Genomic DNA, 27,152 nt, shown 5'->3' with positions numbered 1-27,152 from the left:
ATTCAACCCCATCAAAGTTTTTTTTTTGGCGTTGCAGTCTCTGACTACTTATCAGGGATGCCGATCACATTATTGATTGTTGATTGATTAATTTTCTCAATTTATTACAATTATCATGATATCAACCACTTGCGCTCTGTTCTTCAAGGAGACTATATTGTGCGACAAGTAATTCGCACTTAAAACTGGAGGGGGGTTGTTGTGTTTTAGAAGTAAGCTAAGTAAACTCAGTAAGCTCCAAGCAGTCCATATATAAAAGTAAAATGTCTATGATTATGACAGATAGTAAATTTGAAATCAGTTTTTTAGATACGTGCTTGTAATTTACCAAAAATTGGTCAATTACATAAGTACCTACTAGTAATTTTTCAAAAACTACTAGCATACCGAAGATTTTCAGAAATTACTTACCAATTTTCTAAAGACTACAATATTAATAAATTCGAGCAAATACATATCTAGAATTGTGGTATTCGGTTTGGACAGATCAATATTAGCATTAGAACCAATTTTCATAATTTTTTCCGCAAAAAAATTATGTATTTACCTATAAGTATTTTAACTTTTTGGAGGTTTTCTAGGTTTTCATGTTTGGGGAACAAATTTCTTTGAAGAGTGTAATACAGTATCATCCTCAATTGACCAAATCACAAAAAAGTTGAACTTTTCAAAGAAAAATCATACTGGAAAATGAAAAATTACTTGTTTTGAAAACGCTAAAATTCTTCATTCCCAACAAAACAAAACAAATGAATACAAATTGGAATTTTTTTTCAAAAATGATTCAACGACGTGAGTAAGAAACATTTTGTCGGAGGATTTTTTCAAAAATTATTAGGAAAAAATTGTACGAGTAACACGATGGTAAAAAAAAAAAGTCATCTGGCAGTTCCCAAGTTGAGCAGAAACAAAAACTTGGTGAAAGAAATGCCTTCTTACCAAAAAATGAAAAAAAAAATCTAGGTCACTAAGAAAGGATTTTTTTATCAAGTCATAAAATCTTGTCAGAAATCGAGCGAAAATATGACACAAAATTTGACAAGATTTTATGACTTGTTAAAAAAAATCCTCTCATAGGTAGCTGACTTGCTGCATACATTTTTTTTTTCATTTTTTAGTCAAAGACATTTCTTTCGCCGAGTTCTTATTTTTGCTCAACATTGGGAACTGTCAGATGACTTTTTTTACTATCGTTATTAAAAGGTATTTTTTTGTTTACATTTTTTTAATGTCTTCAAAAAGTGATTTTAATCAATGTTTTTTACTCATGTTACTGAAATTATTTTTGAAAAAATTTCCAATTTATATTCAATTGTTTTGTTGGAAATTAAGGATTTGAGATTTTTCAGAACTTTCAATTTTCAAAATGATTATTTTTTGGAAGCTCAACTTTTTTGCGATTTGGCATATTGGGCATGGTACCATATGTACATTCTTTAAAGCAATTTGTTTCCACCTGGAGAACCTCCAAAAAGCTGAAAATAAATATCAAAAATATTTCGAAAGTCGAAATTTCAATTTGATGTAAAGTTTCAGAACATGATCTTTCTGAAAATTCAATTTCCATTCAGATAAGAAAGGGACCATTCGAGCTATTCCTTTGTAAATGGATTTCTACCTATTCCAAACGACATTTTTTGAATTAAAAAAATTGAAGTTGTGCTATAGACGAGCCTGAATAGAAATAGTTAGGCAAAACTTAGTACATAAATTCAATGAGCCCATTTCAAGGTTAAAATCTATGGTGGGAAACTCGAGTGATTATGACAATAGGTAATACCTACCTATTTCTCAGTATGTTTTTTCCACTCGATTAAGAACGTGCGTTCGTATTTTTTCTGTAATTTTTTATCTTTAAATTTACCAGTCATTACATGACTGAATTCGAGTATTTTGTTTAAAATTGAACTTATTAAAATGATATAATTTCTCCGGTAACGCGAGTGTTATTTTGTGTTGCTATGAATTTATTTCACTAATTAATTGGACATCAATTCTAATGGAGTAAGTTTCCTGGTCGAGTTACCGGCAGGGCTGAGGTAAATCCTCTAGCCAATATGTTGGTCAGCATTTAGGTTCTTATTTCAAAGTATAGGGCTACGATATAATCTATGAATAGATTCAGTCCAACTACGATTGATATGGTCAAGGTAATGATTAGGTTAATGGTAAAGTAGTTAGAATTCATCTGAATAATCTAGGTAAGGATTTAATACAGTGATTCAATCTGAATAATCTAGGTATAGATTTAGTAGATTTCCAACTATTTCGACTTGCTTGCAATGTCTAGAAATGTATGTAAATTCAATTTACTTTTCGAGTTTATTTTCACACTGGGATATGTTCCAACTAAGATTGTGTATGATGTAGGTTCTACCTACCTTGTAAATAAAATCCCTTTCTTTCGATTGAGTATTGGTTGAAACATATCTTCGTGTATTTGAATTAAAATAGAGCATTTTTATATTATGTGGTTAGGTAGGTTTGTCTTATCCTAATCCAAACCCATCCCAATATTTCCTAATCATAAAATTTCCTAATACCTATCTTCTCATTATTTGTTCCTAGTTCTAAAATTCTCTCTTATTCCTAATTCCTACACCACATAATATAAAAATTGGCACCCAACGTGGGGCTAGGGCTTAATGAGTTTAGGTATTAATTATTCAAAATTCATCTTCAGAAAATTTCGTGTCAAAATTCCACTTTACACATGTGTTTCATGTTGGACACGAAGATTTCTTTCAATCAATAAAATATGGCCGTTAGAATAGTAACTCGAGCGCGTTATCTATTGTGCTATGCTTTCGCCTGATGAGAAGTACGGTCCGCCTGTGAGTAGGTATCGAATAGGTAGTAGGTACCTACTTCACTTAGGGAACAGTTTGTTAGAAAGCATATTTTAAATACACGAAGAAACCAGCTTCGAATTGTACTAGTCGTTCTGGTATAGTACATGTAATGAAATGTACCACCATCAACGAGATAACGACATCGAGTAATTGCATCAAGACCTCCGAGTACCAGAAAAATGATTGAGTATTTTTAACGTATAATAAAACATGTTGCAACTAGTTTTACGAATGGTACTATGTAAAGCTTCGGCTAGGATAGGTTTTTGATAAAGGCCGCTAAATTTCCTTCCCCCTTTCCCGCATATGTCTGGATATCCACATATTCAGCTTATGCCTTTAGAATTAAGATGCGTGTTTTTCTAAGAAAATTAATAAAAAACACAAAAAGATATGTGTTTGTGTTAGTGTAGAAGAATCGGCATCGTGCTGAACAAAATTTCTAGGAAACGTTCGTCGTAGTTTCTAGCTATTGTATTAATTTTGTAAATCGCCATTTTGTTATTCTCTTATCTTTCTAGTCGAGTCTTCGATCGCAATCTGAAACGCATTCGGTTTGAGTATTATCTTTTCCTTCGTACTGTAAACATCTCTCGAGTAGTTTGCGTTTTGCGTATGGTTTTTTAGTGCGGTATTTTTACTTTTTGCTAAAATTGCTTTGATTATTGCGATCGTATTTTTATTCGAGCTTTCTATTTAATGATTTAATAAACTTTCGTATGTGAAGTGAAGTTCGAAAGATTCTCGAGCTTGTCGTATTTCGAGTATTTTGATGTTCCAGCCGAATACGAGCTGATTAGTATATTGGAATATTATCTCGTTTGTTTATTTTCGATTATGGCTTCCTTTGAGGTAAAATTAGATCTAGTTATTTTGTTTACCATTATTTTGATTCTTCTTATATGTATTGTGTTTCGTTTTGAAAATATTTGATATGCCAAAATTGGTTGTAATTACGCAACCTGGCGCCTGCGTGGGTATGTACTCTTCTTTGGTTTTCTCATGCATAATCAAGTGTTTTCAAACGATTTAGTGTTAGTTGTGTTACTTGTGAGATCATTACCTTGGTCTGTAGGGAATCTAGGGATCCTTAGTTAGGGATTTTTTAGATAGTTAGGGACCATAATGCTGACTCAACATTGCCATATGGTAACTCGAGTGTTTAATAATCAAGCTTATTCAACAGTGAATAATTCAAACGAACCTGATATTGAACTCAACGAGTCATCTGCGAGTGCTCATTTTCACGATCCAACTGTTATCAGTTTTATCGATAGCAGTAATATTGCACTCGAAATTTCTCTCGACGATTTGAACGAACTCGAAAATCCAGATCAAGAAGCTGACGATTCGATTGACAACGAGTTAAGCGGTATTCGAGATCGATTGAACGAGACATCACGACAATTCGACAATTTCGATTCTGATTCATCTTCTTCACTCGAGTTAGATCCAGAAGAGAAAAAGGAGCGTCGACGAGCGAAATTATTTCGACCAACGCCTCTCTATTATTTACGATCACCTCGATTTCCAGAAGGTTTCTTTAAGGAATCCCGTTTTCGTGATAAAGTTCCTAAGACATTCGATTCAACTGACGACGACGTTGCTGGTATAAAAGTAGAAATACCAATCGAAGAAGTTGACGTATTCGACGAAGACGAAAACCAACCTATACCTACAATGTCGTTCACTCAAGAAGATTATGAACGATTATTGGCCGAGAATGCGGCGATTAAAAAGAAAAACGAAGAGCTACAAACAAAAGTCACCAAGCGTATGTCTCTCGCTAACACGACTGCTGCTTCCACGTCAGATGGAACTGGTCCAGGTCCTAGCGGAGTATCTGCAGCGTTGCTAATGGATGTTATAGAGATAAATAATGAAACGTTATCGGAAAATATTGCCAAGCAATTTGCGATTCATTCGAGACAAAGTCGTGGTGGAGGCGACGGAAGTCGTGATTTTGTTCCTCAACCATCATGTTTAACCATTCCACAACGACATTTTCATTTAAAAGCAAAAAATGAACAGTTAGTTTTTCCAATTGAAGACTGTCGATCACTATTGGTCATTTCACCTGTCCAATTCTCGAGTACTGACAACACTGGCAGTAAAAAGAATGTAAAACAAATCTGCGAAGGAGCTCGAGTTACGAAATGGAAAGCTGGTGATGATTACCGAACAGTCGAAGAATTTCTCATCGAATTCGAGAACGAAATCCGTCAATTGGTCAAAACTAATCAAGAATATAACCTTTGTCTTGATTATTTTCTCGAACATACCGATCTGATCAATTATAAAAAAGCGTTACAGATCGACGAACCGTGGCATTTAAACGCAATAAAATTAGTTAAGCAATTTTCCACTATCATGAATCACCAACTCGATATCGAAGAATTTAAAAAAGAAGTGAAAAACGAACATCAGAGTGTGGTTGATTTCTGTACTTTTTGGCTGAGAAGAATGCGATGGAATACTTCGGTTACACCAAAATGGGTTGCACAAGTATTGACTGAAAAAATTGGTAAAGAATATCGCGAAATTTTCAAAGAAACCGAGCCAACTGATACGATCGAAGAAATTATCGAAGCGATTACTGAAATGGAAAATTCTGGAACATCGAATAAAAGAAGCGTCAATGCTAAATCGTATTATAACCAAGTTGCGAAACCATTGATAGATAAAGTAAAATCATCTTCATCATCAAAATCATCATCAAATTCGAAATCAGATTCCAACTCGAGTAAAAGCAACAGTTCCGGTGAAAATCGATCGAACGCTCCTCCGAAGAAAGAAAATCCTTTCACAAAATTCGATAAAGGTCAAATCCTGAAACGTTTTGATCGAAATGGAAGAGCTCAATTTACTAAAGTGGCGAGTGCAAATGAGATTAATTTCGATGAACCCGGTCTCACCGTTCACTATGTGGATATGAACCATAACCTTCAACCATATGATCGAAAAAATCCACCGAATTTTGAGGAATTTTCTGTTTGCGATATTTCCATTTCACTCGAAGATTTAAACTTGAATTAGGTAATACCGAAGGTCGCAGTATTACCTCTAATTCAGACCAGCCGACCTTTGAAGCTGCTATAGTACACAACAAAGAAGCTCCAGTAATACCTCCAGTCGTACCTAATATTCCGAATAAAGAAAAGATGTATCTTTTCTGTGATGGAATTGCATATATTGGAAGTAACGTCATGTATAAATTTCTAAGATATCACGAATTTAAGAATATCGCCGATCATGCCGAATACTCATTAGTTAGTGATAAATTGACGGCAAAAAAGGTGAATCAATTATTAGAAGAAAACACCTTTGACATACCTTTTGGTACTGAACATGCGTTAATCCATCTTGGACTTCAAGAATCAATGTTCAAGAATTTTGATAGCTCTCAGTTTCAAAATGAATTGAAAAATTAGTCGTTACGCTACGAGATATTTATCGAATTAAAAATATCGTATTTGCGTTGATAGCTCCTGTGAATTTTCCCAATATAAGTCTTGATTATTGGAAGAATCTCGAAGAAGTGAATGAGAAGATTTATTTCACTGCAACGAAGCAAGACAATTGTCTTTTTTGGAATGCATTCTCTCCATTTGTGAAACGCAATGAGCTTGTACCAACTGAAAAGAAATGGTTCAAATATACGTCAGATGGTGCTATTCTTTACGATATCAAAAAAGAATTCTACAAGCCTAATGGTGCATCACCCGGATCGAAACCAGATTACGCAAGTTGGGAAATCTTCAATTTGAACAAATTGGACTACGAGCTGTGCAGTTTCTTCAAGAAATACTGCGGAGTTAACATTTTTAAAACACAACCTTATAAAGATTCGAAGAAAGACGAGAAACTCGATAGCATGTACGGTAAAACCGATGAACCAGTTGTATTCAATCTCAACCATAGTATTCTCGACGTACTCGATCCAGTCGATATTGAATACTCGAATAAAGACGTGTCGCCGAAAATAAAAGTTCAATTTGGTAAAATTGACGTTGACGCATTAATTGACAATGGATGCTCTCATGTACTTATGAATGAGAGTGTATACGAGCGAATCGTTGCAGCTTACCCTGAACTGAAGAAAAGCGAAGTTAAAGCTGACGGTATGGGTCAAAAGTTTTCGCTAGCTGCTACCAAAGCTCATCCAAAAATCACGAAAATGGCTTACGTACCGATGAGTTTTCCAACACAAAAACCTAACAAAAGTGTGTTCAATATTCAAGCATTTATCGTCAAAGACCTGAATACATCGTTGATTTTGGGACGTAATTTAATGAGATCATTCGAGTTAGTAATTCACACGTCAAAGAATTACATCGAGCTTACCGATCCAACGATAACAGCTCTCCAGAATAAAACATTCAAGATTCATTATAACGATTCAGAAAAAAACGCGATGAATTTCGAGTTACTAAAGGATCCGAAACAATATCCTTTACAAGAAGTCCAGTATATCACGTCTACAAAACCTGAAGAGATATTTTCGATCAGTGAGAATCCCTCCTATGTCATCTGTACCGAGCTGCTGTATAAAATAGAAGAAGCTGTCGAGGGTACAGAACTCACGAGTAAAAATAAAGGTACGTTAAGAAAACACATACATAATAATTATGAAACTTTTGAGAACAGAATCGGTTTGTGTAACTGTTACGAACATAGATTCGCTTTCGTAGGTAACGAACTTCCCCCTCCACATAAAGTATGGTGTAAATCTCGACCTATTCCCCATCGCTACGAAGACGGTGTCCATGAAATTATAAGAAAATGGAAAAAAGAAGGAAAAGTGGTTGAAAGACAATCACCTTATAAGTTAGGTCTCGTCTATGTAGATAAAGGAGGTGGAAAAGTTCGTATATGTTTGGATGGAAGACCATTAAATGAATACATTCTCAGACACTCGACTGAACCGCCAAATATTAACAACATGCGGATGAAGTTTAAGGACATGAAGTATTTTTCGATCTTTGACTTCAATAATGGTTTCCTCCAAATAAAATTAGCTGAGGATCAACAATGTGTTCTATCATTCACCATCGATGGTATTCCTCTCGTTATGACGGTTGTAGGTTTCGGTACCGAAGATAGTTTGGCTGCTTTTGTTTATGCTCTTCGATTGGTGTTACGTGGTTGTGAAGATTTCACCGGTGTGTACGTCGATGACGTCATTATCTACTCGAAAACTATCGAAGAACACCTCGAACATATTCGTATTTTCCTCGAAAAGGTGAAAGCGGCTGGAATGACACTCAATCTTCGGAAAACCCAATGGTGTAAAACTCGAATAAAATACCTCGGAATGATATTCTCCGATGAGGGTGCCCAAGTGGATCCCGAAAAGATTGAGCCAATCTTAAATTTCGAATTGCCAAAAGACGTAAAGAGCCTCCAGCAATTTCTCGGTATGTTTCAGTACTACCGAGAATATATGGCTAGAATCAGCGTGCTGTGTGCTCCTCTTTACGAATTGACTACGGTTGGAAAAGGTGCAATAGTATGGACAGAAGAAAATATCAAACATTTCGAATTGCTTAAAAAAGAACTTGCAAATGAAACACTATTGACCTATCCTGACTTCAAAAAGCCATTTTACATTTACACCGACGCTTCTACGAAAGCTATCGCTGGTGTAGTAATGCAACCGAGTCGCAAGAACGATAAAGACCTTATAATGCCAATTGCATTTACTTCTCGAGTGTTAAAAGGCTACGAAAAATCATATTCCATAATGGAACTCGAACTTTTGGCAATTATCCATCTTCTCGCCAAAAATTACTATCTTTTGGCCGGAAATAAAGTTCATTTATACACTGATAACATTGTGGTAACATACCTGAAGAAAAATGAACTTTTGCCTAATCGGATCATGAAATGGTTGCTGTATTTAGACAACTTCAGAATAGATATTCAACATATCGCTGGAGCTGATAACTCTATTGCAGATTTTTTGTCTAGGTATACTTTCAACATTACCGAAAACGACAAAAATTTCACCATTTTTCTGTTCGATTACAAAACACCAAAGTGTTTATTTACCGAATTTCGACGACTTCGATCAATCCAGAATAATGATGAAATAGTACAAGCATGTATCAAGAAATACCCTGAACGTACTCGAGTTGATAAAAAATTGAACTTGGTTATTTATCAGAATCACAATGATCAAGAATGGCGAATATTTATTCCAAAAAGTTTACAACGAGAAATAATTCAGCACTATCATTATGAATACGGTCATGTTGGAATTACTCGATTGATTCGCATTATACGAAGACATTTTGATTGGCCTGGTTTAACAACGCAAGTTTGCCAATTTGTGAATGATTGTATCTCATGCCAAATTTCAATGAGATCAACAACTCGATTGTATGGTCCAATCCAAACACTCGCTTCTGAACGTTTCAACGAGATTTTGTGTTTGGATAATTTTGGACCAATTCCAAGTAGTACAGCTGGCGTCGATACTGTGTTCGTGATCGAAGATCATTTTACCAAATTCGTCAAATTATACCCATTAAAAGTCGTGACTTCAGCAAATATACTCGAACGTATGATTCTTTGGATTAACGAGTTTGGATTACCGAAAATAGTACTCAGCGATAATGGTCCACAATTTTCCTCTCGGTATTGGAGAAAATTTTGGCTAAAAAGAGGAGTTCAAATTCGGTATACATCAAGGTATACTCCGAATAGTAACCCTGCCGAAAGAATAATGAGCACTATTGGTTCGAGTATGAGAAAGTATATCGCTGATAAACAAAAATCATGGTGTCGTATTTTACCAGATATCGAGCGTAAATTGAATTATACCGAAAGCACTGTAACAGGTTGCATTCCCTATGAAGCAGTACGTAAACGATTAGTACCCGATTCATTAGTCGATATAATTAAACAACGAAAATTACCACTCGATATCAACCAGCGAATACTCGAAAACCAGAAAAAGAATCATGAACGTCGACAAGCCTATTTCCATAAAGTTCATAAACCTGTGATATTGGATATTGGTGAACGAGTGTTTGTAAAAAATAGACCAGTATCATCGAAAGAGAAAGGAGTAGCTGCGAAACTATCACACCAATGGAAAGGCCCATATAAAGTCATCACAAAGCCTTTCATCAACGTTTACGAACTCGAAGATGAAAAAAATCCAGGATATATTATTCGAGAAAATATCCGTCATCTTCGTAAATACAATCCAGCCACCGATGACACTGTTCAACCGCCGATAGAATAGGAGCCTTTGTCTACTCGTCTAAGCCTTCTATGTCTGTCTCTCTTTTATTTTCTAATTTATTTTTAGTTATAATTCTTTCATAGCATGTAAAAAGTTTAAAGCCTCTCTTAGAATTACTCTAATCTATTTTCGTGTATGGTTTTAAAATGTTCACAGAATGATTTGTACGCGACCTGTCGCCAGAGCCACATACACCCGATCATTAACTCGAGTCCTGAGAATTTAAAGAAAACGTTCTCAGCTGAAGATCTCGACACTCGAGTATTCGTAATACGAAACGATCAGGAAGACACTCTTACGATCAAGAAACAAAACGTCAGATGCCCTATTGCCGAGATCATCGAGATTTCCGTTTCCGCACTCGATTTACCCGCATCTTTATCTCGACACATCATGGAAGCTGAAATTCAACGTGTGGAATTGTATATTCGAGAGTACCTACTAGCCATCTTCACCGCCGATCGCCTATCCCCTTGCAAAAGGTGCCTCATTCCGAAGGAGACACCGAATATATGCGATTTACCATCTCTAATCGCTGTCGAGATCGAAGGCCTAACCGAATTTCTATTTGAGCAAATGGAGACTCTCTATCTACCAATACCGCCCGCTCCTCCGACACCGATTCAGCGACTGAACGTGACTGCACATATTCGTCGAGCGTTTTCCGAGAATGATTTAGTTCTGCCGCCTTCTGTTTTTTCATTTGATCGCGTAGAAAAACAGCCCAAAGAAATTGTATCGAACTCGAGCGAACCGGCGATTGACCTAACACAAGATGAAGAACCGATCAACATCTCCGATAGTGGTAGTGATGACGTATTCGAAAACAACATCGATCTACTTAACCGAACAAACCGTCAGTTATCGATTTCTTCCTTCGACGACGCCGCCCGACTAACTCATTCCACCGAATTCGAACAATTATCTGTATCGCTTACTCGATTGCAAGCTCCTCTCAAGAGTGCACTGAAGAGCCCAGACGAAGGTCTACCACCGGCGAAGAAATTGAGCTACACTGAGGAAGACAGTACCGGTGAAAAGAAAACCGTTGGTTTTCGGTTTCCTGAGCCAAAGACATTTAAAATTCAACAACCGAAACCCAACGAAGCTGATCCATCAGTAGAGAGTATTTTAGCAACTCTCCGTCAGAACTCTCTTATGGCTGATCTCAACCTACTCGATCTTATTCCACCGCAAAATCGACCATCGACGTTATCTCTCGGTGAAAACGACTCGAGTTCTACGTCAACTTCAGCTGATGTCACCTCTGCCACTATTAAGAGTGATGTCGCTAATCTGAGTTCAACATTTGCTCCATCAGCAACGGCAACTCAATCCATCGACGAGTCGATGCAGGTCGATAATGTTACCGACAATAATGCCGAAGAATCGGTACAAACAGCTCCATTAGCTGATAAAAATGAACTAGCTGCTCAAGCCGCCGCTGCTGCTGTTCCCGTCGCTGCTGTGGTTCCCGTCGTTCTTCCACCACCACAACCAGCATATGTCACGGCCAAGTTTCCTCGACTGAACTACGCTGAAATCGATGGAATTCAAATTTTCACACCAGAGTTGATAGGCGACGATGAGATTCCTGAATGCAACCTCCGACCATACGTTCCGCAACAATGGCCTGATAGTTATCAGCCATATGAATTCGAGTGGGATCCTTCGGACCGAGTTTTCGAACATCTAGCGATTGACCTATGGGAAGCACTGATACGAGGAACGTATGTCCATTTTAAGATTGTGACTCCCAGATTCGAGTATTATGACAAAAGGCAGTCATTCGAATGGCCAAGAATTGAAATCGAGGCCACTATTTGGCGTAACCATCTGAATCTGGTCCGCTCGACTTATCGTGATGAGGTTTACCCACATGAGCATGTTTTCCGTCCCAGATGGTCATACCAGAATCAGACCAACATGAAGCACCTCGTCACTGTTCTGGGGAAAATAGCCAACGATTATGTCGAAATAATCATCGATCCTACGCTTCAAGTATCGTTGATTAACACCGCTGCACTCGAGTTTTTCGACAAGAGTGTCTCTTTCGAGTTTGAAGTCCTTCGCCATCCTAAGGTTATTTACGTACCTTGGAAGGATGATTTCCGGTTAGTAGTACGACGAAAGGTCAATGTACCACTAAGATTGACTCCCGGTATTGAACGTAACAAGAATGATGTTCATTGGTTCCCGTGTTATGTCGCTAATTTCAAGACTACGAAGAAAGTAGAAGCGCATCACGGTACAGTAATCTTAGGCGTACGAGACATCGGTCCGTTGATTAAAAGTTATGATCCTGTCGCTGTTTCAATCAATCTTCGAGGACCACCGGGAATCCCCTATTCGAGAACGGTCAGGTGTAAAGAAAAGGTGCCACGAGTTCGAATGATTGGTCTTCTCAGAAGCCTTCGAGCGATGGATCGGTTTAGAGTACGAGATAACTTCTATCCGGTAGAAGAATATCTTATTAAAAAGAAGAAATAAGATTCGATTTCAAAATTTTTTCCTTTTTGTAAATTTTTGGTTTTTTTCTTTTGTATTTTCCGTTTCGAGTTATTACGTTATCATTGTGAATCTTATTGTATTGTAATTTCATTTTTCGTTTTTGGATAGTGTGTTTTCTGGCGATAGTCGTTCTCATGTTATTCTTTTTGTTATTGTTTTTTCTTTGTTTTTTACATTTTCATTGTTAATCATACTCGAGTCTAGATTAGCTGTTTTTTCAATAGTTCTTGTTAATTTTTTCAATAGTTCTTGTTAATTTTTTCAATAGTTTAACGTAATTTTTCAGTCTTGCATTCGAGTTTTCCCTTCCACAGATTTTCTCTTTGGCAGGGGGAGAAATTATGTGCTATAGACGAGCCTGAATAGAAATAGTTAGGCAAAACTTAGTACATAAATTCAATGAGCCCATTTCAAGGTTAAAATCTATGGTGGGAAACTCGAGTGATTATGACAATAGGTAATACCTACCTATTTCTCAGTATGTTTTTTCCACTCGATTAAGAACGTGCGTTCGTATTTTTTCTGTAATTTTTTATCTTTAAATTTACCAGTCATTACATGACTGAATTCGAGTATTTTGTTTAAAATTGAACTTATTAAAATGATATAATTTCTCCGGTAACGCGAGTGTTATTTTGTGTTGCTATGAATTTATTTCACCAATTAATTGGACATCAATTCTAATGGAGTAAGTTTCCTGGTCGAGTTACCGGCAGGGCTGAGGTAAATCCTCTAGCCAATATGTTGGTCAGCATTTAGGTTCTTATTTCAAAGTATAGGGCTACGATATAATCTATGAATAGATTCAGTCCAACTACGATTGATATGGTCAAGGTAATGATTAGGTTAATGGTAAAGTAGTTAGAATTCATCTGAATAATCTAGGTAAGGATTTAATACAGTGATTCAATCTGAATAATCTAGGTATAGATTTAGTAGATTTCCAACTATTTCGACTTGCTTGCAATGTCTAGAAATGTATGTAAATTCAATTTACTTTTCGAGTTTATTTTCACACTGGGATATGTTCCAACTAAGATTGTGTATGATGTAGGTTCTACCTACCTTGTAAATAAAATCCCTTTCTTTCGATTGAGTATTGGTTGAAACATATCTTCGTGTATTTGAATTAAAATAGAGCATTTTTATATTATGTGGTTAGGTAGGTTTGTCTTATCCTAATCCAAACCCATCCCAATATTTCCTAATCATAAAATTTCCTAATACCTATCTTCTCATTATTTGTTCCTAGTTCTAAAATTCTCTCTTATTCCTAATTCCTACACCACAAAGTCTTGCTGAGAACTTCACAATAGATGGAAAATTCATGTGAAATCTGAGTACATAAAACAGAAAGGTGTTAGCATTAGTTTCGAATAAAAATTTAGCACTTGAACTAGCCTACGGTCTGTTCATTCCAACGAGTACAGGTATGTAGTTGGATTGTTTCAACTGGTAATTTCTTATAATTTCACTGAAGCTTTAAATTTTATAGCAATTGTGTAAAATTTACACACGATACAGATGACAAAATTGATGGGTACTTACTTGATTACAAAATTTCGATATAAAGTTCTTCTTCATTGATTGACATATGGCATAGTTTCATGATTATTAAAAAATGGTAGGTATATATACGATTAATTTGATGGAAGTATGATGACTCGTCATCTCTCGCTTATGCTCTGAAAAACAATCATTTTGTGGAAGAATTACAAAGAAGGTTCTTGAAAAACGAACGTCTTCGAAAGCCTTCAAAAACAAACTTCAAAACAAAATCTTCTACTTTGTACTTTTTTTATCAGCAGTCAATCGGTTTTAATTTATTCAACCCAAATTTCATAAATTTAAACACTCAGACTCCAGACCAATTTTCACAATGCAACTACAATAATCAATTGATAATTGCCCGAGATAAATTCAATCACTGTCAATATAGGAAATACACAAGTATAGAGATAAGATACACGTAGTAGGGTAGCTAGAGAGAGCTACATCTAAGCACAGATGTTGGTACAAGAGGCTTGCCAGATGAAAAACTGTTTACTCAAGCACACTCGAAAATTTTTACGAGTATGTATTTGGTTTATTAGAAAGGAAATTTTGCGTTCTATTGTGCTGACCTTTGGTCTTTTGTTGTCGAACGTGCGAGCAGAGAGGAGGAATAAACGCGCCCTTCTAGTTTATTTACAAATTTGACGATATATATCGAACACTGACAGGGCCATTTACCCGTTGAAAGATTTGGTAATTCGATTGCTAAAAGAAATCCATTTGTAGTAATATTACCGAGAGACTGCCACACACACAAGAGTAACGCAGCGACGATGAGAAAAGAAGATGGAGAATATAAGGGCGAATTTCCTCCTTTTAAAATATATAGGTATATGGTACGTGTGTGTGCCTGTGCCGCGGCCGTGCCGTTTTCCGTACAAATAAAAATAAAATCCATTGTCGAAGAAGCCGAAAAAGCATTGTTGTTTGGACAATACAAATTTCGTTTGCGGCGTGGAATTTCAATTTTGCGTAAAAATAACGTCGTCGAGAATATTTGCCCGGCTCGGCTGAGCTCTGCTCGTTGTTTATCCTCTTCCTTGAAACGTTTTACGTTTCATTAGGCGATAAATTTTTCTCGACTTTTCTCCGCACTCCCCATGCCCTATTCCTTTTTTTTTTTACAAGTAAACGACGAACGAATAGCTCTATGAATTTTTGAAATATTTAAAAAAGCGTAGGTACACTCGTATAATTTGACGGGTATTTTTCACGCTGTCCGGACAGCTGCATAGCATTTTGTCGTCCGCGAATTCCTACAGATTTATTTAATTACATTGTCTGCTCAAATTCCTCCCTCTCTTCTTCCTCTCTCTCGTCTGTAGATATAACGCTTGTCGTGACATTTCTTCAAGTTCGACGCGACGACAAGCGCCGATCTCTTTTTCTCGTTCGTTCGTTCGTTTTTTTTCATCATTCGTTTTTCAACGTTTTTTCTCTTTACCCTAATTTATGCTCGAATGTCGACTAAAGTGATATTTGGCACCTTTTTATTTGACGCATTGTTGACACTATTTTTTTTTCTCTTTCCCTCGAATTCTAAGATGACACGAGGTGTCTTATTCGTCGTACCTATTCGTGTGGGGAAACTGTATTTGCAAAAATGTCGAGCAGATGTTTCCTCTTGTTGAGTTTTAGAAGTGAAATGTTGTAAAAAATGTTCGAAATAATCGCAAAAATTGAGCAAATACGAACTCAACGTAAACATAGGTGGGTACTTAGTTGAAACAACGTGAATATTTCTCAAAATATTGTTATAATCTTTCAAGATGAACGAAAAATGTTACTTTAAAGAGTAGAAATTGCTGAAAATCAACGTGAAAGATGAAGAATATTACTAGGTACGAAAAGTAAGCTCTTCAAGCTCGAGAGAAAGGTTACTCCTGAGTAAAATAAGTGAAATGTCCTTGTTCTTAGATTTTTGAGATTTTGATGGAACATTGTTGGGTAGACCTTCAGAAAAAATGCTGGACCCTAAACATTTACCCTCACCACATCCCCCTTGCCCAAAATGGCGGAAAACGCTTTTTGGGGGGGATATACTCCGAGGAGTTTTAAACAAAAAATTTTGAATTCACCCAAAATTTATAGAAGAGATATGAGTCTAGCCACGTGAATTTTTTCAAAAAATGTTTGCCCTCCAGAAAAGCACTGATGCCAATGTTTAAAATTTCAAAAATCCGAGAAAAATCGCCAAAAATTTAGAAAAGTTTTTTAAAATTGGCAATAATGACCAAAAAATTGGCCAAAAATATTTCGTGTGCTTAAATTAGGTTCGGAGATATGGTGGTTTCAGATTTTCTTTTGTCAATATCACCGCCATGGAGGGTCAACAAATTTTGAAAAAATTCATGTCACTTGGATCATGTCTCCTTTATTTATTTTGAGTGAATTCTTGTTCAAAACTCGTTGAAGTATAATTTTTTCCCCCGAAAAAAAAACGTTTTTTCGCCATTACGGGGTAATTGGGAGATGAGATGGGAGAACATTTTTTAGTTATTATTTTTTTTTCAAAGGTACCTCACCATTTTTCATCAAAATTTTAAAAATCCGGAGACCGGGGCATTTCACCTAATTCATCTGGGTGTACCCTTTGAAAGACATATTTCCTTTCAACTCTATGCAAAAAAAAAAAAAAAATTATGCCTTCCGTGAAAAGAATCAAAACTACAATATTTATATAACGAAAAAGTTATACCATAATTGAGGGGTTTGGTTCCAAAGTGGTCTTTATCCAAAACGCATTTTTTTTCAGGAGAAGCGAAAAACTGCCACAGACTAAGCGGTACAACGTAGGAGGTTGATATTACAGTGAAACATGTATAGCCACGTTAGAAAAAGATTGCCCAAAAAAAATTCCCTTTTTTTCCCTCCAGGAGGGAAAAATACCACATTTTGTGATGGATAAAGCCCGTTTTGAGTTGAAACCAGATTTTTTTCCCCTCTGAAGCGAATTGAATGATCGATTTTCGGCAGAAATGAAATGAAATTGATACTCAATGTGTTGATTATTATTATGTAGATGATATGAAACAAAAAAATTGGCAATTTGAGCGATTTATTCGATAAATTTGACAATTTGAGCCAAATTCGATAAATTTGAGAAAAAAATGGGAAAAATGCAGTAATTCACTTTATTTAATCGGGTAAATCAACTTGAGAGCACATTTACAACAGTGCGAAACATTCGGCACGTTAAAATTCTGTTGTTGCATCTGATCAGTAAAAAAAAAATTCGTGACCTTCACCGCGAAGCGGGCTTTATCCGTGGATAGAGCCCGCTTTGATTTGAACCCACCACTTTGACCTCGTTTTTCTACCAGAAGGAGGCATTCTGGAACCGCGATGATATGTTATTCTGATAGCCCTTGACGAATACTATCCGAATCGACAATAATATCATTTTCGAAAATCTGGGATAAAGACCACTTTGGAACCAAACCCCTCAATTACTCGTATAATGATTTATGTAGGTAGATTTGACGTTGCCAATTTACCATAAATTTGCGTTTGCTGATTAGCAGCAATTTAGGCTTGCTGGATGACGATTTCTGTTCAATGTTCAGCTATAGCTTGAGCGAGTCTTTGAACATGGTTTTGAACGTCATTGCCAGCTGGAAAAACTTGATTTGAAGTGAAGAATTCAAGTTTAATATTATGCTTTCTTTTGTGGCTATTTACAAAAATTTGATTTTTTCAAATTTTTATTATTCCGAAACTGTCCCAACTTTTCTCAATAAGGTCTGGCAACTAAGTTCCGGGAAGCCATTCTGAGAGGTAGAAGATGCAACCCTGGAGTGTTCGCGAACACGTTGTCCAGTAGATTGGACCTTCCTTTAGTAATATTCAAAGTTTCAATGCCGTAGGTTGTTCCGTTTTTTTTCTGTGAGTATTTTTCCAAAGTAACTTTTGGTACCTCGTCGTGAAAAGGAGGGTTGCAAATTACTTCTTGGAGGATTGGTCACCTCCTCAAGACATCTTAGTGTCTCCTCACTATTTCTACACCCCAGATTTGATTCCTAGGGACCTCTACTTCATTCTCAGTTGGTTTTTACCTGGGAATCAACATCCATTGCATTTTTGAGGAGGACTCAAAAACATTCACTCAAATTTTGAAAAATTCACCTCTGAGGGACACAAAACAGGTTTCTAAATGGGAGCATTGAGTAAAAATACGATGCTTTGAGTTGAAGGAAGACCACAATAACAACTTATGAGGTCAATTTCCTTTGAAAATTTTTTTTTACTCACCTCAGAGGACATTTCCTCACAGCCACTTGGCAACAAAAATCTCATGGCCTACTTTTTGTGAGGTTTTGATCACCTGATCTTCCTCAAACATTTCCTTAATTTTTTTAAACATCGCGTTTGACCTTTCAAGACATTTACCTCTCCCCCAACTCAAAATCTGATCTCCCTGACTCAAGCATCCTCCTCAAGTCACCCCTTAAAGTTTTGCGACGTGACCTTGAAAGTTGTTCACTTTAAACAGCCATAGATCCCGCAAAATTCACCCGATCGACTTGAAACTTATAACAGTATTAAAGGAAGGTCTAATCTCAAGTCACCCCTTAAAGTTTTGCGACGTGACCTTGAAAGTTGTTCACTTTAAACAGCCATAGATCCCGCAAAATTCACCCGATCGACTTGAAACTTATAACAGTATTAAAGGAAGGTCTAATCTACACAACAATGTGTTTGCGAGCACACCAGTGTTGTATCTCTACCTCTCAGAAGCACTTCCCGGAACTTAATTGCCAGACCTCGTAAGTATTATATAGATTTTTCAAGCCGCGTATTTTCTTGACAACCAAAAACCAGTCACATCATTGTGACAGAGGGCTATGTAGAGAGAGGAAAATTCATAAAAACCAATAGCTTTATCGTTGCAACGATACTTACCATTATTATGGCCTTCCAATTCCATGCATTACTCACAAGTCTGCTTTAAACAGGAAGCCTGAAGTGAAAAAAAAAAATTACTTACTCAAAGAAAGTGAACATGTTTTTAATAGGTATTTAATCGCTAAATAAAGATGCGTATAGATACCTGGTATGCTTTCTCTCATGGATATTTACGAAAATTTGAATTTTTCAAATTATGTATTTTTTTAAACGCCGAAAACCAAAGTCCCTGTGCCGGCTCATGTACAAAATTTACAAATTTTTATTTTTTCATTTTGTTCAAAAACAATGTACCTACTTCATTGTTGAAGAAAAATTAGGATTTGAACCGACAACCAACATATCTAAATGCCTGAATCAATCAAAAGGATCATAATGATGGTGAATGCGAGTTTATTGGTGCCAAATTCTACCGTAGGTACCTACTAAAAAGAGTTTTTTTTTTTTTGAAAACTGGAGAATCCAAAAATCTACACGAAGGGTGCTCTAGAACGACTTAAACTCATGAGAAATTACAATTTGGAAGGCCAAAAATACGGTATAAGCCAAATTTCAATTTTTTGGATCAGTTTGATCAAATTTTGATTTTTTTTCGTGAAAAATGGGACAAATTTGAATTTTTTCAAGTTCGCCAAGAAATCAAAAAATGAATGTTAGAACCTGAAATTTCTGTTGATGGTGTATGTAATAACTTCGTCTACAGATAAATAAGCACTTGATCACGTTGCTAGAGTTTAATTGTAACTGCCATGTTATACAGTGATACCAACTTAGATCTACCACAATTCTCTATATGCTACATATCCTATAATATTTTTAAAAAAAGATTTTAAAAAATGCTGAGGACATCTTCACTTCTATAACTGGTCTGATAAGACTGCTGGCCGCGTTGACTTAATAAAGTGTAGCATACTCCGTATCGTCATCATCACTATCATTTGCCACTGATAACACATTTATTGATGCTGTTGGTTCTGCATTAAAACGTTTTGATTTGAAGTTTTCGTGTTTAACTTTACCTGAGCTTAGGCAGCATTGCTGATAATGAGTGTGATAATTGATGAACGTTGTAGTTGAGCTGACTCGACTGCTTTTGAATGTAGATTTTCAACGAATTAGGAGATATTTTGCATATTTTGGTTTGGGCAAATTTTACTCACTCTGACAGATAGTTAGTTATGGGGCGACAGTAAGAGTCACGAAATAACACAATCGAGTCATAAGTGAGCTCTGTTATTGGCTTGGGATCAAAGTGATTGCTTACTATTTGGTATTGATCTGGTCCAATGCTTTTCAATAGTAAATTGCACTTCGCATCGATTTCATCCTCTAATCCTTGTAGATTAATTTCTAGTTCAAAGCGTTGTTTATAATAATGCCATTCCTCAGATTGCGGAGAGAATTCTGTGAAACATAAATTTGAAATTTGTTGTTGTGAAGTAATAAAGGTGTTTGTCTGAGTGTGTGGTGGAATGAAGCCAGCAAAAGGTGTCTCTTCTTATGCATGTTGGTGTGTTTGGCTGCTTATTTTTGTGTCTAGGAGCCATTGTCTGGTGTCTGGTGTCTTGTGTTCAAACTGAATTTTTTTGTAAAAAAAAGAATTATTCAAAACATTTTCCTCGTCGTCAAATGTAATAAGTTTGTCCACGCATAAATAAGCACAATAATCACGTCGCTAGAGTTTAATAGTGACTGCAATGTTGTACAGGGATACCAAATTAGATCTAGCCCAATTCTCTATTATGGTATAGTGTACATTGGGGTTCTCTTTCAATTCCTCTTTATCCAGTTCAAAAAGTTTTGTTTTGGTTGAAATATTTCCAGCAGCTTTGAAAAAAATATTAGTCACATCAATAAAAAGCAAAAATTCTTTTGCAATCATTGAATACTTTTAGCTAATAATAACTTTTATAGGGTATCTCAATCGTAGGTTTTCGTCAACAAAAGTTTTATTATTGGAATATGTTTATGAGGTCCATAGAAGTAAAACTACACAACTTCCCCACCTTACCATGTTTGCATTCTCCCCCAGTGTGGATCTTAGCCCCCAAAAACCCGTTTTAATTGAATTTTAACGAAAAGTATTTAGTTGGACAAAAGAATCTACGTCAAATTTCCAATCTAGGGATGTGTCAACTTCCTTTGTATTTACAAGGGGGTGAGGCTATAAACATTCATCCAGCCCAATTCTCTATTATGGTATAGTGTACCTACATTGGGGTTCTCTTTCAATTCCTTTTTATCCAGTTCAAAAAGTTTTGTTTTGGTTGAAATATTTCCAGCAGCTTTGAAAAAAATATTAGTCACATCAATAAAAAGCAAAAATTCTTTTGCAATCATTGAATACTTTTAGCTAATAATAACTTTTATAGGGTATCTAAATCGTTGGTATTCGTCAACAAAAGTTTTATTATTGGAATATGTATATAAGGTCCATAGAAGTAAAACTACCAACTTCCCCACCTTACCACGTTTGCATTCTCCCCCAGCGTGGATCTTAGCCCCCAAAAACCCGTTTTTATTGAATTTTAACGAAAAGTATGCAGTTGGACAAAAGAATCTACATCAAATTTCCAATCTAGGGATGTGTCAACTTCCTTTGTATTTACAAGGGGGTGAGGCTATAAACATTCTAATAAAAGGGGGTTTCTGAAAAATACATACTGGGTATAGCCCCCTCCCCCCATGAACTTGCGGGTTGATATTAGCACAGAAGGTGGGTACCATTGAGAAACTTCCATGTGGAAAGTTTCAGACCCTGAGCCTCTCAAGCAAAAATTTTTTTGTAATCATCGAAATACTTTTAGCTGGTAAAAACTTTGGCTAGCTCATCAAGCTTTTTTGTTGGTCAGCAAGAATTTTATTGTTGGAATATGTTTTATAGGTCCGTAGAAGTAAAACCACACAACTTCCCCACCTGAGCGTTTTTCAGCTTACCTATTTTATATTATGCTTTTAGCAAAAGAAGATTGCGAGGTACAATATTTTAGAAACACGTTTATATACTTGAAAAACGCGAACAAAAAAAAAAAACTTTCGTATTTTTAAATGCAGGATACCTAACATTTAAAATCAATTGGGTATTCATGTTCCTCAAAAATATCATTTACTGTGATATAAGTACATACTTAGATAAGCAGGAAAATTTTTGAAAATTCTGTTCGATTTTTTGTTCACAGTTTGGACCTAATAATAACAACGGCAGCAATACCAGTAAGACGAATAGCGTATGTTTTAACACATCCAGACCGAGTAACGAATCGCAGTGTCCGATGCTGCAGCCGTCAAAGACTAATCAAAGCTCTGTTAAGAGTAAATTGAAAATTAAAGGCAAGAAGAGCCTATCGAGTCGCTCAGCTAGACATAGTGGAACCACTGTAAGTACTAACTCATATTATTCATTGATCTGATACAGATACGTATACATAGTATTAGTCTATAAACTAATTTATCTCTTTTGAAGTGCGATTGGGAGACCGGATGAGGAGTTGAAAAAAGGGAAAAGTAGACTAAAATCACAACATTTGTGAAACTTACTACCTACTCAAGTTATTAAAAATTACTTACCAAGGTTTCCTCGTCCTCACGATTATTTACATGCTAGTATCCCTCCTGGCTGTATCGCCTAAAGAATCGTTTTACGAGGGATTCAAAAATTAATGTTCCCATCCTCGTATAATCGACTGAAATGGACCTTCGGGAGTACACGAGGTCTCATTTTATAATATCTAAAACTCTCCAGTTTATTATGCTTCAAACTAAAATACCTACTGTTAGTTTTTTTGTTTTAAAGTTACACAAAACAATCTAACGTGACCTCTTTGAAAGTTGCCGCCAACATTGAGGAACACTCATTAATTCATTTTTTTAAAACCATGAATCAAAATTCATCCACAAGTACCTAGTGGATGTTTGAGGTCCAGTAACAAATGATCGACATGTTTAAAGATGATACCGTGCGATTTGAGGCGGAAGAACAAAATTGAAATGGAGTATCTTTGACTTTTCGAACCAGGTTTGTCCACTCCGTAGGTCATCATTTAAATTTGTTATTCTTTCTCAAAATTTGTGGTGCGATCTTCAAACGGGGCGAACATTCATTACTACTCCTCAAATTTCCACTATTTATGGATGAATTTTTATTCATGGTTAAAAAAGTAAAAAATGTACTGTAGATAATTCGATCGATTCGAAGCATAATAAACTAGAGAGTTTTAGCAACAAAATGAGACCTCCCCTACTCCCAAAGATCCATTATAGCCGATTGTAGGGAATCTCTCTTTGGTTTCTTTTATCATACGTGTATGGTCCTACAGTATAGAATTTCTTACTCTCCAGATAGTCGTCCTCCAATTAGACTATTGAAATCTCCATGTATACCTACCCAATTGACCTATTTTTAGCTGCAGTATTTTTATAATAATTCATTGTATCAGCAAGCTCATTATACTTAAAAGCCAATGAGACCAGCTATTACTGAAAACAAAAAGGGCCACAATATTAACACAATGAATTTTCAAGTTTATCGTGTTGGATATCAATACATGAGTCTGCCGAAATATTTATTTTTGTATCTTATATACGTATCTTCAAAAGTGTAAAATTTTCATGGTGATTTTTAAAATTAAAATTCCAAAAAGAAGTGGTAATAAGTAAATATATATTCCAAATTTTTTAAAACCAATCTAAGTAAGTATTGGTTGTAAAAACCTTGAATTTTGTTGGGAAATTGAGAGAAGTTTCCCGTGATTAAGTTTTTTATCCACTGGATGAGATTAAAGATACTGACTTTTCTACTCCTTACTGCAAACTGGAGAGATTTTGGTGCATGTTACATAAATTTTTGCCCAATAGTCAAGACCTCTCACCTAGGGGGCAGAATAAATTCCAGTTATCTAATCCATCGTGATCCGAAGTAAGCAAAAAATTCGAAGGATGAAAGTTCTTCACTCCTATGAATTTTTAAATTAAAAAAAAAAGAAGATATAAGATATTCCAACACTTTTAGCTCACCTGTTGGTATATTTAAAGTACCCCAGTACAGGATTCGGGTGTTCCACCGGTTGAAGATTCTTCCAAAGTTGAATGGTCTTCTTCACCATCATAAATTCTTGCTCGTATATGATCTAAAACAAGTTTTCTACTTAGCTGAAGTAGATCGTATGGTACCATTGGTACCTAAATAAATCATTACCTACGATTAACACCAACTTACATACGACACTTTGTTCATTCATATTTAAGTAGCCCCTCCATGTGAAAAATAACGTTTCTGCAAATCTCTGCAAATTAATTCCAGACAATATATTTTCTCCTTCGATCATATTTAAACAAATAATGCAATTTTTTGGCTCATTTACACCATTCCTCCTCCTTCCAAGTCACATTGGCTCCAAAAATCTCTACTGTCTTAAGTTTATCCATTTCCAATGTCAAAAATCAGACGAATTTTCGCTGTTTTTAAAATTTTAGGTGATTTCATGATGTCAAAATTATTCTCTGAGATTGGGTTTTTATTCATTTTTTGGGTTCTGGGTCAAGGAAGTTGATGGGAGTGGGAAAATATTCGAAAATTATTGCGAATGCTTATTTTCGAAATTTTCAGGCCACTTTATTAGCTCTCCTCACTTCGCCTCCTCGTTCAGCTTATCTTACGATCCTGATATCCAGTGCTGCCATATATTGGTATAATTATGTCAAATCTGGAATAATTCAATGTTCATAGTTAGGGCAGCTGAAAAGTTTTACTTTTACCTGCCATGAGTAAACATCCAGATCAATTTTTTAGACCATCGTCAATATTTTTTGCTGGCATAATCTACATAGCATATTTTTTTCAAATCAGCGGAAAAATTTCAGCTCCAACCAAAGATTGGTTGAAAGATATGAAGAATACGTCATCGTCATGGATCAAAATTTTGAGTGCCAAACTACATTTTTCAATTTTTAGTAAATTTTTGAAAATCTTTGGCCAAAAAAAGTGAAAAAAAATCAAAGTTTCACCTAATTGAGCTATAAAGCTTATATTTTATATGATTGTATTCTGTTTTTGATCTCTAGAAAAAATTGGAAGCAGTTTCGAGCATTTTTGAACAATTTTGGAGCCTTTATTAAATTTTTGGATATTACAATTTCCACAAAGTCGCGTCCAAATAAAATTTGGAAAACTGTAATTCAGTTTAGACCATATTGTCAAATCTTGCAGATTGACTGGAGTAGATCTCAAGTCGGTCTGGGGCTTTTACCGATCGTTTAAAAATTCCAATTTACCAAAAAAGTGCCATAAAATATGTCAAAATGAGCCTTAGCACCATAAATCCGTTTGGCGTTTGATGCATATGTTGAAAGCCCTCCATGATCGATTTCCAAAAGCAGTTTCTGTCGGTTTAAGATCAAGTATCTAAATATTTCTCCACTTCTCCAGCGATATGGAAACATTGTGCCTATTTGGCAGAAGCTTATAATCAGTCAAGTAGGCCACCAACATTACATCAAACGCAATTATATGAGCTGCAGTTCATTTTGATTGATTTTACGACATTTTTTCGGACTAATTAAAATCTGCTGAAATGTCGCTAGAGTCTCCAGAATTGCTCAAAATCTTCTTCTGTTGATCTGCAGAGTTGAAAATGTGACATATGGTGAATTTCAGCTTATCAACTTTTCTTGATGGGAGCAATTTTGTGGAAATCGTGATTTTTGAGAATTTGCTGGAGGCTCCCAGATCTGTTCAAAACAGCTCACAGTTTCTTCCAATAGATTTGAAAGGTGAAAAATGAAATGGACTTTAAATTTAAGCTTTCTAGATGAATTGGGTTACCATTTTTTTTTTGGCCCTTTGATCTTCAATGATTCGCCAAGAATTGGAAAATAAAGTCTTTTATAGGTACCTAGGTAAAATGTTTGGATCATTCAATCAAATTACTTCACCAACTCGAGTGGACGAACAAAAAAGTTATTATGACAAATTGTCTGTCTTCAAAATTGAAGGCGCAAACACAATTTGAAAATTTGAAATTTTCAAAATCTGGGACAGGCAATTAATTTGGAAATTTTGAATCAATTTTGATGGCGAGCAATTTGTAATAATAACTTTTCTGCTCACGCATTCGAGTACAATGGGTTATGGGCAATTGGGCATCATTTGAATGATTCAAGCATTTTCTTATTTTTTATGATTATTTCAAAATTCAAATTCAAAAATAATCTAGGTAGGTACCTAAAAAAAAAAAAAAAAAAAATGTGAAACAGTCCATCTTATTGGATATTATTCATTAAATTTGTCGCCAACGACTGCCCTTTACTAGCCTAATATTAGATATTCAAATTCATGGCAGAGCAGATTGACTCGGAAGAGAGACTAAAAACTTCCCTCATCGATAATAATCCAACATTTCTTTCTGGTGTTGGCTCTTCAGTAGGTAGATATTAATGATTTTTTATTATTTAAATAATGTAAAACAATGAACTCAGCAGTTTTAAAAACTCGCATATGTAGTTTCATAGCAATTTTGAAAAGTTCAGTTTGACCTACGTATTTCCCTTTCTTACCTTCTTTCATGTTTTGACTACAGCTATCTATCGAAAATGGATTCAACACCCTCGAAAACTCTCACATCTCGATACCTAACCTGATGAATGTGAAAATTTCGAGATTTAATCATCTGCTTTCCTACCCTCTTCTCTTGATTCAATTTTTAAATCGAAACAAGGTCGTGAAATTTGAAGGAAAAAAATGAGTGTGAAGTCGAAAAGTCAAACTTTTAGAGAAATTCCACTCCTGCCTTCATCATGAACTGGATTCGGGAATCTCGTGTGTGAATTGAGAAGAGTGAGCGATACAGAAGGAATCATTTCGCGTACTACAACAGTCCTGTAGCGGATATATTTATTCGTGTGTTGGGCGAATATTTACGCGAATATGGTTAAATTACCCATAAACGTTTCGAAACGATTTAACACTCGTAAACGAAAATTATTTGATAACGAATTCCGCAAAAATGTTTTTCGCCTGCGAAAAGACATAGCGTAGATAGCAGATTAATGGTCTGCGTGCGGAACTATACTCGTATATGGGT

At 35.6% G+C, this 27,152-nt stretch overlaps 1 protein-coding gene across 2 annotated transcripts in view; it reads left to right on the top strand.

Annotated features, from left to right (window-relative positions):
* Nucleotides 1-27,152, top strand: part of LOC135840888 (5-hydroxytryptamine receptor 1-like) — a 919,288-nt gene that overhangs the window by 434,177 nt on the left and 457,959 nt on the right. For both annotated transcript variants that reach the window (XR_010557794.1, XM_065357633.1), the window contains exon 3: nt 22,254-22,451. Coding sequence is in view for 1 of the 2 variants with exons in the window: in XM_065357633.1 (XP_065213705.1) it covers nt 22,254-22,451 (198 nt within the window). In the remaining variant the exon portion in view is untranslated. The remainder of the gene's footprint in view (nt 1-22,253; nt 22,452-27,152) is intronic.

This window comes from Planococcus citri, chromosome 3, assembly GCF_950023065.1.
Source record: "Planococcus citri chromosome 3, ihPlaCitr1.1, whole genome shotgun sequence".
Taxonomy (NCBI): domain Eukaryota; kingdom Metazoa; phylum Arthropoda; class Insecta; order Hemiptera; family Pseudococcidae; genus Planococcus; species Planococcus citri.
Note: the sequence above shows the minus strand (reverse complement) of the source record. Positions and strands in the feature narration are given on the sequence as shown.